The 13,046-nt window shown below is 38.1% G+C and overlaps 3 protein-coding genes across 3 annotated transcripts; 2 read left to right on the top strand and 1 right to left on the bottom strand.

Moving 5' to 3' along the window:
- The first annotated feature begins 2,211 nt into the window (after positions 1-2,211).
- On the top strand, positions 2,212-3,361 carry LOC113705281 (uncharacterized). Its single transcript, XM_027227081.2, has 2 exons — positions 2,212-2,446; positions 2,528-3,361. Exon 2 carries the CDS (start codon positions 2,541-2,543, stop codon positions 3,162-3,164), a length of 624 nt encoding a protein of 207 aa, XP_027082882.2. The 5' UTR covers positions 2,212-2,446; positions 2,528-2,540; the 3' UTR covers positions 3,165-3,361.
- A 350-nt stretch (positions 3,362-3,711) lies between these two features.
- LOC140005114 (small ribosomal subunit protein uS17c-like) lies at positions 3,712-4,480 on the top strand. The gene has a single exon (XM_072045399.1). It carries the CDS (start codon positions 3,828-3,830, stop codon positions 4,323-4,325), a length of 498 nt encoding a protein of 165 aa, XP_071901500.1. The 5' UTR covers positions 3,712-3,827; the 3' UTR covers positions 4,326-4,480.
- Positions 4,481-5,659: 1,179 nt separating this feature from the next.
- Positions 5,660-10,836, bottom strand: LOC113742215 (homeobox-leucine zipper protein GLABRA 2). The gene is made up of 11 exons (XM_072045398.1): positions 10,465-10,836; positions 10,018-10,313; positions 9,174-9,291; positions 8,784-8,978; positions 8,267-8,647; positions 8,034-8,135; positions 7,114-7,323; positions 6,822-6,996; positions 6,457-6,728; positions 6,273-6,359; positions 5,660-6,127 (listed from the first exon to the last, which is right to left on the bottom strand). Exons 1-11 carry the CDS (start codon positions 10,546-10,548, stop codon positions 5,750-5,752), a joined length of 2,298 nt encoding a protein of 765 aa, XP_071901499.1. The 5' UTR covers positions 10,549-10,836; the 3' UTR covers positions 5,660-5,749.
- Positions 10,837-13,046: the final 2,210 nt, after the last annotated feature.

Raw genomic sequence — 13,046 nt, 5'->3', positions numbered from 1 at the left:
ATTATCAAACATGTTGAATTCAAAAAATATTTTAATCAATTAATTTTTAACATCACGTAGAGTTATCAAACAATGGTTATCAATTAATTTTTTTCTGTTTTTTTTTCCTTCTTTTGTTATTAGACCCAAATTTATTTCAAATCTAATTGTTAGGTCTAAAATTTTTCCAGGTCATGGGTCTCTCTCGATTGTTCTCATCATCATTATTAAAACTTAAATCCAATAATTAGCAAATCTAGCGATTGCAATATGCATAGAGAACTACAATGATTTATCTTGTTAGAAGATAATTTGAAAATTTCTTATATTTTTCAGGTCTATTCAAAAATTTTCAGATATATTATATTTATTAAATTGCAGATCTAATCTGTTATTTCTAGTGTATGTTTAATCTGCCATTACGGCAATGATATAAATCAAATCGAGTTGGACGATTTTTAACAATTCGTTAATTAAATTTGCTTTTTATCCAAAGAAAAAAAAATAGTGTCTTTATATTACCTCAACTCTAGAATTAGCTAACTTGAGTCTAGAATTTCTAATTCATGATACCTCAACTCTAACCACTAAACTAAGGTCTTCTCAGTAATTTTCACTTTGAATTCTCTATGGTTGAATGAGATTTTGCAATTGTTAATAGATTGAGGCATAATGGTTAGGGGTGATCAAAATTAATGTGAATTCGTGTGGTGGGTTTTTGTGTTTGTTTTTATTTTATTTCATTATTTTTTTTAAAATAGTGGTGATAGTGCACTGTTTTTTTCCCCCCTTTTTTTGGTTTAAAGGAAAATTATTGTGGTAAATGTGCCTATCAACAAAAAAAGGGTTAAAAACTGTTATGACTGAGAAAGAGTGAGTAGGTAGGAAAAATTGTTTTGAAAATAAACAAAGGATATTTCAGAGAATTCAAAAGGATTTTATTTTTGATGATGTCAGCTTTTTTGGGTTCTCTATTGTTATCCAAACGGTGTAATTAGAAGAGGGGTAAATAGTTAATCAAACCAGAGGGTCTAGCTGAATCTGTGATACAGCTCATGGAAGGTATGTGAACTTATTACAAATGTAAAATAATTCCAATAAAAAAGTAATATATAAAACCAATTCTGATTTTTATTTGTTACATAGGCATTGGCATGCCCTTACAAAATTGTACTCTTTGTTATTCTCCTCATATAAACTTCAATTATATATTGAAGCACTCAATACTTTTCGAGTAAATATTGAAGCAAATATTTAATTATTGAAGTAAATATTGTATATTTAATTATTGAGATAAATATTGTAAATGATCAATTTAAAAAATATTTTAATTATTTATAATATATTAATTAAATATTACACCGAATACTTGATAACGCTCAAGAAGCTCACGAGTAGGGGTGGGTGTGGATCGGGTACCCCGTTCCATTCACCATTTGGCTGACCCGACCCGCACCTTACGGTTCAGCCATTTTTTGACCCTTACCCGCCCCCGCATATCAGTGGGTACCCTATAATCGAGTATTCACTGAGATAGGGTCGGGTCAGCGGGTACCCGTCCCGCCCCATTTATCATTTAATTTAAAAAAAATAATTTATACCAATTTAATTTTATATTTTACACATTTATCTAAAATTTAATAAATTTTTTTCTAAAAAAAAGGTTTCCCACCAAGAAACAAGCATGTGAAGAAAATATAAGATAAAAGAAAAAAATTAAAAGAATTTGAAATCAATAAAAGTTTGAAATAAGTAGCACAATTTTTAATATATACGTTCCACATTAATTAAACTTTTTTTCTATAAAATATAAGATCATGGCCTCTATAAATGAATCTTGTAAATAAATTATTGTCTCTCATATTTGTAATGCAATTCGTTCGATAAAATTACTTATTTATTTCTTATTATTTTATGGTGTGTGTATAAAAATAAAAATAAAAATAAAATAATATATATATGCGGGGCGGATCGGGTACCCGCGGGTTTTTAATTAGGGCAAATTATCCAATTGACCCTTAAACTATTTGTCTAGGTAAAAATAAGCCACTCATCTATTTTTTGCTGACTTTAAGCCCTCGAACTTGTAAAATTGGACACCCGTGACTCTTTTAGCCAGTTTCTCCGATTTTGCAACTAGAAGGCAATTCATACGAATGTAGTGTGCTTTTTCAAAGAGTATTTTTGTCTGTATCTTCTAAGCAAAGAGGCAACAACCCCTCATTTTTCCCTCCATTTTTACAAAACCCTCGCCGCCGCTTTCTCAACTGCCGCCCGTATCATACAAACCCACTTCAGAGCCTTTCTGGTTCGCAGATCGAGAACCCTCTGGCAGCTTAAGGACCTTGCTTCCATCAAGTCAACTTTCAACACTCTCAAATCTTCCGTCTCAAAGAATCCTCACTTAGAGCCTCAACTTCTGTTTCGCAAATCCTTAGGATTGCGGTTCAAACTCGATTCCATTCAGGTAAAGACTCTATTTTTATTGGACATACCAACAAATCATTCATAAAAAAGCATGCTTCTTATATTGGGATTTATTTTGCAGGGGTGGCGATCCAATGATTAAAGATGGTAAAAAATCAATTAGCCAAGAATTAACTGGCTTCTTGGATTTAATTGATGGGGCTATCGTGAAAAAGTTTGAGATATCAGCTAAACTGGTTGCAAAGAATGCCCCTAGGAAATGTGGGGGTTTGTATAATGAGCATAAAAGTGGCACCTTTGCTTGTCGTAATTTGGCGAAGAATAAGAGATTGGAAGATTTAGTTGACGGGATTGATGCATTGTTTACTAAAGTTCCTATTGGTCATAATGTAGAAGATAAGGAGGATCTTGAAATCCCTGGCATTTCACTGAATAGAACTGCCCGTTCAGGCCACCCAAGTGACGGATTAGGAGCTAAAGTGAAGAAGAGCGTGAGCTTTGTGGAGAATGGTAAGGTGTATAGGATTCACAGAAAAATGTTTGAACCAGTTTCAGTTGGGGACTGTGATAGTAGTGGTGATGAAAGTTATTCAGTTGGTGCTGAGGGTGAATTGAAGGACGACATTCTGAGGAAGACTGAAGAAGTTGGGGGGATTTTGCAGAAATGGAGGGAAGAAGGAGGAGCTATCCCTTTTTTGCTTAGAAAATGCAGACAAAAATGCCCTTTAAAAAAGCACACTGACATTCGCGTGAATTGACCTTCCAGTTGTAAAATCGGAGAAACTGGCTAAAAGGGTCACGAGTATCCAATTTTGCCAATTTTGCAAGTTCGAGGGTTTAAAGTCAGTAAAAAATAGATGAAGGGTTTATTTTTACCTGGACAAAGAGTTCAAGGGTCAATTGGATAATTTGCCTCATTAATGTGATCCTAATTCGCCCCACATTTTAGCGGACACTCGACCCTTTTTTACCCGATCAAATAATAAAAATCGAATATTTTAATTTTCGAATTTGATCGAATCGGATATGACGAGTTTTCGAATTAGCGGATAATTTTACCCATCCCTACTCACGAGCCTGCGATGTACATAGTCGAACTTTGAATATAAACCTTATTTTTTTTTTTTATTGACACAGGGGTGTTCGGGTCAATTCTTACGGGGCCCGACTAATCCCTTGCGGTTCGGGTCCGACCCCCCAACCCGACCCAAACACATTAAGTGCGCTGGAGGAATCCAGCAGAGCGGAAACTCGAACTTGTGACCTCAAGTTCACTTGAATATAAACCTTACTTGAATAATTCGAATTGGATTCAAGCCCGATCAATCGATGTGGAGCTGCTCGATTGCTCTGCACGCCGAGACCGAGTAAGAAAGACTTGAACCTTCTGCCTTATCCAAACTCCCCCCAGCGCTCGCAAGATGTCTGCAACCTCTGCTATCCTCCAGCTTCCCTTATCCCAATTCAAATCCCTCACCCTCTCCACCCCATTTCTCCACGGATCCACCCCAATTTCCCTTCTATCTAAACCCTCTTCTTCTCTCTCCAATGCCCGCACTTCACCCCTTACGGTTCTCCCCCCAATTCGAGCCATGAAATCAATGCAAGGCCGAGTTGTTTGTGCCACCAGTGACAAAACCGTGGCCGTGGAAGTTACACGCCTCGCGCCGCATCCCAAGTACAAGAGGAGGGTCAGGAAGAAGAAGAAGTATCAGGCTCATGACCCTTTAAACCAATTCAAAGTTGGGGACTTTGTGCAGCTTGAAAAGGGCAGGCCCATTAGCAAGACCAAAACTTTTCTTGCTGTCCCAGTTGTTGGAAGGAATGTGCCCAAGGCGAAAGAGTTGGTGCCGCAGGAGCTTGGACTGAAGCTTGAGTCTGACCAGCAAAATCAGATTGAGGGCTCTGTTGGTACTTGAAAAATCTTAACTTGGATTGTGCCATTTTCTTTACTCATCGAGCTCTTGAGATGGATTTTTCTGTCTGATAGTTGATTTTTTTCAGTTTTATGTAATGTGATGGATTTTGGTTTTGGACTTATATATTTTGCCCGGTTATGGACTTTGGTTGTTCAGAGATTTTTGCCGTACAGTCATGATCATAGGTTGATTTACCTGAAACATATATGGTATCCTTAGAGAATAGAAGACGTAAAAAGGAACATTATCGACTACTTGCGGCTTCAGAGGGGCTCAGAATGCTGGTTTAGAGAACAAGGCTGGTCCTTTATGACTCCTAACCTTTAAATTGGTTAATAACTGATGCTTTTCTGAAAAAAAAAAAATTATCCTTTTCAGGTTCAGCTAAATCCTTAAGGATTTCTGTTATCGTTGTCTTTTTTGTCCTTGTAGATGACATTTTTTCCCATAAGGTGATAATACTACTTTATGATGGAGCTAGTAGTCGTGCAATTCCCAATTTTGCCAAATTCATCGAAACCTGAATAAGAAATATATAGAGAGAATTGGTGTATCTTTCCGCCATCTGCTATATCTGAGCCTCAAGTGAGTCAGCTGAGATTTGAGAGATTTATGCTTGTCTTCTTCTTCATTGGTATTAAAAAAATTTGTATTGTGATGAGTTGAAGAGTTTAAAGAGGGCAAGGTTTTGGAAGATTATTGCGATTGTAGGTATGAATTAACTATAGCAAGGGATCCTAAGTATGCCACTGGAGGGCGTGACTCCACACTTGTTGATGTGTAGACACTTGTATGTTGGAATCAATTCTTCTCATTAGGAACTTTGGAAATCATGGAGAATGAAAATGTAGGAAAGGCAGCTAAACTGGCATATTCCTTGTTATAAAACTCATGTGATAATCACTCTCCAGTATTTTTTGTAAGGAGCTGCAATGCCTTCTATTTCTTTTGTTGTTATGCATCTTAAAGCTATTTTCGTGGTTGCCTTTATATAAACTATTGAGTTACAACATGCTAGATTGCTACATGGATGCCTTGCTCGGTCGTGAGACAACTATTAAGCCCTTTTCTCTCCAGTGATTATGCACATTGGGTGAGACAAAATCAAATATCTTTGTCCGTTCTAGCCATCTTGTAATTAAGACTTCAGACAATTTCACTAATAGTAGGGAAGGAATATACTCTGAAAGATGTGCAAATAGGAATATCAGTGCATTCATAAATATCACGCCTGGCCTAGACAGCTGTGCCCCCAAAGGAGAAAATATAATAGGACAGCACATACATACAGGTCAGCACATCCAAATAGAAAAGAGAAAATTGAGCAACTAAAATGAACAAAATGCTTTCCACAGTTTCTATAACCAAAGGGAGTAATATGTTTTACAGTTAAGTAAAACCTATTCATTTAACCAGGATAATCATCAATCTTCACAGTTCAAGCTTGCCTTGATCTTCTGTAATGTACATGATATTAAGGTGTTAACTGATTCTAGAGATTCTACCGAAGGTTTTGCTGTTGGAGAGTTACTAGTTAGGATTTGAAAAGCAATAGTAAGTAGGGATCCTCCTTCCGAACTCTTCTCTTCCAGCCTAGATGTGATAACCAGAGGCCTTGATTCCACTCCATCCAAAAGAATTGAGAAACCTGAAGGTAGTACAGCAATATTGCTGGAGTCACAGCCCGTCATAACTGATTGCATGCTACTAATATCCACTGGGGCATAGACAACCATCGACTCGTAGGCATTTGTGCAGCTATCTTGGAGCACCCACATGCTGTTGTCTTTGGTTTTTATTGTCTGAAACAGGGTTGAAACACAACATAGTTTGATGTTTTTAGTGCCCTTGTTCTTAAAAGGACATTAGGAAAGTAGAGGGGTTGGGGATGCGAGGAGGAAAGATGTGGTGAATCAAAATCTCCTCATCTTGGGACAGATGACTCACTTGGATGGTGACGGCATTCCCTCGATCCTGCCCTTTGGCCAGGTTTGCAATGGATTGTGCTGGAGCTCCATTTAACATCATGTCCCACTGCAACATATGCAGCGAAATGAGTCAACCATCTTGACTTGATTTAGTTTAGAACCATAGAAGTTTATTTTGATGTCTTGAACAAGGAGTGCCAAACCTCATTGCGACGGGATTCATCTCTTAGGAAGTCAAATAAGTCATGGTGAGATACTGGTAGCCACACGGAGGAAACTGCACATAGAATTACCCCAAGAGGTTCTCCAGGGTCGTTCAAGTTTTTCCTTGAAGCCACCCTAATGTCATCTCCACTTTTGCTAGTGATTTTGCTCCATGTATTATAGCTTGATGCACCTAGTGCACGACAAAAGCTTACTGTCATTCTGTGCGCCAATTTCAGTATGCTTTTCCTCCCAGCGAGTGTGGCAACTCCTAGTTTAGTAATTCAGAAATATCAGGTTAACATTCATATAGCCCTAAATCATGTAAAGAACTCGAATAGAGGCATTAGCGATTCTGAAGTACCACTGGAATCTTTGGTAGGAACATTTGTTGCCATAAAGAACGCAAGCCTTTCACATTGTAGCTGCAATGTTGTCATCCAATGCCTTGCACCAAAAGCTAGACCACTATTTACTACTGCGCGGTACAAGGAGTGAACTGTACTTTTCTGACATTCCAGATGCTCTACCCAAGTCACCTGAGAAACCATGTAAAACAGATCCACCGGAACTATAATTGAAGTCTAATTAATTTTTGGATGATTGAGCAAAATGAGTCCAGTATCAGATTCAGAAACTTGATTAAGGAAGATTACCTTGCAGTGGCCATTTGATTTATCCTCAATGATGCAGCCAGATGGACGTTTTCTGCATTTTGTTAGGGATGCATCAACGCTGTCTTCCACTTTGTCAATCGAGACATCAACAATTGCCCATTGATCTGCACTTATTTGTTTGGAATATCGGACAAAATAGACTTCTCTTGTGGGCACCATTGGAGTGAGCATTTGCAGCTCTGCAAACATCTGCAGTGGCCAGTAGGGTAAAAGTACTGTTAAGGATCTTTCTTGGGCTCAATAAGGGAGCTTTCTTATGCAAAATTTTGGAACTTACGTCCATGTTCACATGGATGGATGCAAGTCAGACACACGATCCCACTACTTCGGTCCTATTCTCAGTTAAGTTGATACCATTCATGTTTCAGAGTAAGTTCACCGTCGAGGTGCAAAGTTTAGGAATGACCAATTGACCATGCACAAACCATGCGGCAGCAAAGTGAACTGTTCAACGATTTTAAAGATGACATCGACGGTCAACTGTTTCAACTCTTTGATTACGATTTAGAATTTGGGATCTGCACTTCTTATCAAAAGATATGGATTTGACATTGCTCCTGGTTCAGTTATGCTATCAGTTTTCCTTTTCTTCAGCAGTGGACGAAGGGTAATGAAATTTTGGGAGCACGTAATTTCTCTAGAGCGTGACTATCTAGTTGATGAGAATAACAAGAAATCGAATGAAATTATTGGTAATGGGAATGATTTACGTCCAGTCATCAATTGATTCGTGAAATATCATGACGTGACGTGACCAGACAGGCTCGTTCTTCTTTTATGACAAGAAAATACGACGTAAATCAATTTGATCAGAGGAAACTCCTCAACTAGATCCATCCTTCTTGTTATTATTATCAACCAAAATTTACGTGGAAAATACAGATGAAAAAGGTACTTACCAGCTGAACTAGTCCGTCTCTGTTAGCCCCTTCACCCGTGCATACAACATCAACCGTAGCTGCCTTTGAAACCCGGCCGGGGAACATTTCTTTCCACTGATTCTGCAAGACAAAAATACACAAACTACCGCTAGTAAGAAACCATGTCTTGACAGCCATAATTGCGAGTGCAAATGGGGATCAATCATGCAATTTGGAATTTGGAGAGGGGCAAAAACATCCTCAGAGTTTACCACATCCATGAAGCATTGAACAAGCGGAGGGAGCTCAACAAACACAATTCCAGTCTCCCTCGAGGCCTCAATAGGTCTCTTAGGCCCCGCGTTTTTTGCATTCTCAAAGGGAAATTTTTTCATGTATTCGTCATAGTTAAGAATCTCCCTTCCACTTTCTAAACTTCGGATCCATAGAGGTTGTCCTAAAGTAGCCATTTGTTTAAGCTCTTCCAATGCTTGATTGACAATTTCCATTATTCGCGACTTCTCCAGCCCGAATATGCCGCTGTAAAACTCTAAACAACTCCTGTTCTCAAATTCATTTCCTGCTGAGCAAGATGAATCGCTCGGTGATGTTCCAGGGGTGTATCTCCCAAGAGCTGCTCTAAGTTTTTCCACCTGCAGCAAGTCTTCCGTTAAAATTTTTTTTTTTTAAAAAAAAAAAAAAAGGATAATTAGGAAATTTTGCATCTTGTGTAATTCTTTATTTATTAGTGACTAAGGAAAAATAAATACGTTAAAGATTTCTGGGGACCTCGGCTTTAAGTCTAGCATTTTCAATTCGTAGCTGTTGTTCGTCGGAGGCTGTAGAAGGACCCTTGGCGGATGTAGCAAAACCGCAGCTAGGACAAGAAGCTTTTTGAATGGTCTCCCTTAATGCTTTATTCTCGTCGCGAAGCTTTTCCAGTTCCGTTTTCAACAAGCCATTTTCATGACGTTCCTGAATAGCCTGCATTAGCCATCCATTGCCACATCTGTTATATATAGGACCATCCCTCAGATAAGAACACAACAGTTAAAATCAATAATCCCGTTCAAGATCAAGAACTAAACCATCCAACTAGTAGGAACGAACACATCATAATCAGTTTTCTCGTTCCTTTATAGGAAACAAATATTTATAACGTACTATAAAAGTGCATACCTTGATTTGGGTTCGACGATTTTGAAACCAAAATTTGACTTGCCTAGGATGAAGGCCTAATTGCTTGCTAAGCTGTTGCCTTTGCTTCTCATCTGGGTGGGGCGACTCCTTGAACAAGCTGCCCATTGAATTGAAGCATACGTGTAAAGGGCTACAGCATTAATTGTTCATGGACAATAAAAATAATAATGACTGCTAGAAAACGTCCAATATCATATGGGGACATGCAAGCTCAACATTAATGGCGGAAAAATGTATGTATAGTACTGATACGCGACAGAGAAGCAGAATACACAGAGACACACGTACGTTGCGGACGCCAATAAAATAAAAAAGGGATTTTTACGTGCATGAGAAATGCACATTTTATAATTTATTCTTTTACTACTGAATTAACAAATAGTATGCGATTGGAAAGGAGACCTTAAGCCGCTTATAAATAACAGCATGCTAAGATGGACAAAATTTATTCTGACATCCGACCCCGACTTTTCATCTTTACACTAGTAATCTTCTTGTTTTTTTTGACAGCTATTCACGTCTTAGAAGAAGCTTACCTTACATGCGTATTTATTAATTAGCCCAAGAAGTGAACCAAATTTTCAACAAGCATCAATTTTGTAAAGTTTCTGATCACCGAATCCTAGTAATTAACCGAGATAAATATATGCTGCATCAAATTAAGTTAAAAGGTAGTCTACAAATTTCTTACTTAATTAGAAATATTAAGGTTTTAGTTGACGTAGTGGAATAATAATAATAATAGTAATCATAATAAGAATGTGTTATTGTGTGTATTGTACACTAGTAGAAACAGTCTAGAAAGAAGAAAGAAGGAACATACGCCTCCATTTCTCTGATTTGTTCAGCAGTGTGTCTGTGATATTTCTTTCTCTTCTTTTTCTTGTTGTTTTGGTCATCCTCACCACCGTCATCTTGCTCTCCTTCGCCTTCATAATCATCCATATCATCCGACCTCGACCTTAAGGGTCCAGAATTTTCACTACTGATTTCCACTGTCTCTTCTCTCCTGCCTCCTCCTCCTGCTGATGCTGCTGCTGCTCCGCCGCCGCCACTTCCTTCATCTCCCTCCTCCACTTCCAAGTTGGCGGCCGCCGCACCACGACGAAAAATCCCAGCCTAGAAGAACCGCAAAAAAAAGGGGGGGGGGGAAAGCAAAAACCATAAAAGCTTGGTTAGAAAAGTTTGTCTTTCCGCTGTCCTTAAAGGCTTAAAGTAAGTGCAAAGGATAACAATTAATTATTAAAGAAATGGTAGAGAAAATTAGTACAAGGCTAAGGGAGAGAGCAGGAGACGGGAAAAAATCTTTGGTTTGAGAAGTTGGAGGAGGATTCGACATGTCCAAAACGCCCATGTCACTCGCGGGCTTCTTCTGGGGTTGATTGAAGGGGCTTCTCTATGGTGGAAGCTTTCAAATATTCACAGTGAGATTTTGTTTTCTGGGCAATCTTTGGTTTGAGAAGTTGGAGGAGGATTCGACATGTCCAAAACGCCCATGTCACTCGCGGGCTTCTTCTGGGGTTGATTGAAGGGGCTTCTCTATGGTGGAAGCTTTCAAATATTCACAGTGAGATTTTGTTTTCTGGGCTAGTGTGTGTTATCTGTGTGTGACACCCGGACATGGGAAGAAAAGAGGGCTGGGAAGGGGGGGGGGGGGTGGGGTCTGCTTGATTTAAGGATATAAAACAAACGAGACTATAAAGACAGAGTTAATTTGTGAGAGGGAGGGAAAACAATAAAGATCGTTGAGACAGGCGGTGGGGCTGGCAGAGGTTGACCGTTAGATATGGTAGCCAGAATGCTTTCCATACTCAACTAACTTTTTCTTTTCCCTAGTTAACTACCCAACTTTTACTCCCATAGTAAAATTTTTCACTGGCAAATGTAGATCGAAAACCTCTTAACCGTTCTTGTCCACTTGAATGGTTGAATAGCCAAGTGTTGTAGCTTTTTGGTGGATGACATTTGTCTACCTGTTGAATTTGTGAGATGTTCCATGGAGGTCTAATCCAACGTACGTAGGAGTAATTCAATTCAACTCACTGTCCGGGTCTACTATTTCTTGGAATGGCGTCCAAGACAAGAAGGTTAGACAATGGACGGAGACTAGAATAATTAATTACAAAGAAATCGGGCCACATATTGATAGGCTTTTGCCATTACACACTACTGTAACTTGGATATATTCTGCATGCAAATGAATGAATTTCAAGATCTTGATGTTTGTTTGGCCTTCAATCATCCTCCCGTTTGATGGACAAACGAAACCACACGGATATTATTATAGCATGTACGCAGTGCTTTTGCTTGTTAGTTATAGTTTGCCAAAGAAAATTTGTTGATTTATCGTTGGGACGAAATTTTCAACATTATCAGGCCTGAAGAAGACTATCCGCTTTGGCAGATTGAGCAAAGGCCAAATCCGGATCAATAATAAGTTTCCACACAAAATGAGAATGAGCTTCATGCATGAACTTAAGATAATTACTGTAAATATGATGCGGCATGTTACTATTGGTTCAAGATGCCAGTAGCTAGTGTGAATTGAAATATTGAATTTCTATTTTGAAACATTAGTTAGTAGCATCTTTTTGAGTAAATAAAACTCAGAAAAATCTCTCATGCACATGAATTTTGATAAAGAAAAACCTCTCATATCAACCCGTAAATCCCAATTTAAAAAAAAAAAAAAATTAAAGATAGATGTCGATCTGTGTAGATAGTTAGTCCATGAGTACTCAAACGTATATTTATTCATAGGATAGCATCTCACTTAAGGGCAGGTACAGAAATTTTGGGTTTGTACATTCTTGATGTAGTCATTTCATTATATATATATATATACATGTTGGGGCTTTCCTTCTCGGTTAGGAAAATAGGGACCGACCGACTCAGCTCAGCTGGGGCGTAGGACCTCTTTTTTGGCATTTTATTTGCTCGATCTTTGATAATGTGCGAATCCACTTTACTACTTGACCATATCTAATGAATTCATCTAAAACTACACCTTGCCTTGTATTATTTCTTACATTACTGGAAAGGTAATCATGGGTAGATAATCTAGTCAAAGTGGGAGGTGATAAATGATAACTGACGGAATTAGGGGAGCAAACTATTGTGCAGATTTCATGAGCAAATTAGGAGCTTCTCAAGATGAAGAGTTCTTTTCAGTTTACTGATCCTCCTGCTGCTGTGGTGCTGATGGGAAATTTGGGTAGATGATGTTAGTAGTGTTAGAAGGGTTCAAATTTCTGAGATTATTGTATCAGAACCAAGCTAGTTATTTAATTTATGTACCCTTTCTGTTTCCTACCAAATTATTATAACCAAAAAAAAAAAGGAACACTTCAAGTGTTGTGACCGTGTGAACTTAGTGGTATCTTTTATATCATTTAAAGACTTTTAAGTAATCAAAGCCATTATGGATTTGCCCCCAAACTCCACATTGATAAGTATATATTTGTGGATGTTGCTAAAGTCATTTCTTAATCAAGTAAATCACAGACTTTGGGGAGGACACCAAATAATGGTTAGAGAGAACACTGTCCTTCGCACTAATGATTGCCATTTCTATGTCTTCAGCGAATTATGCTAATGAATAAGAACCATGATTAGAATATCATTCTGGCATAGAAAATATAAAAAGTTTTGTATATTATCAAAAATTGGTTCCGCTGGTTAAAACTTAAAACTCACGCTTCCTTAAACAGAGAGTTTGGGATCTGCAATCGCCTCTATCTCATTCATTTAAGGACTCGTTTGGGCTAAACTCTTGATGTCTCATTTTTAAACAAAATATTTACCGTATTAATAATGAGCAAATATTTCCTACACTGACAGTGCATACACTAC

Source organism: Coffea arabica, chromosome 4c (assembly GCF_036785885.1).
Source record: "Coffea arabica cultivar ET-39 chromosome 4c, Coffea Arabica ET-39 HiFi, whole genome shotgun sequence".
NCBI lineage: Eukaryota > Viridiplantae > Streptophyta > Magnoliopsida > Gentianales > Rubiaceae > Coffea > Coffea arabica.
This window is presented reverse-complemented; position numbering and strand designations above follow the sequence as displayed.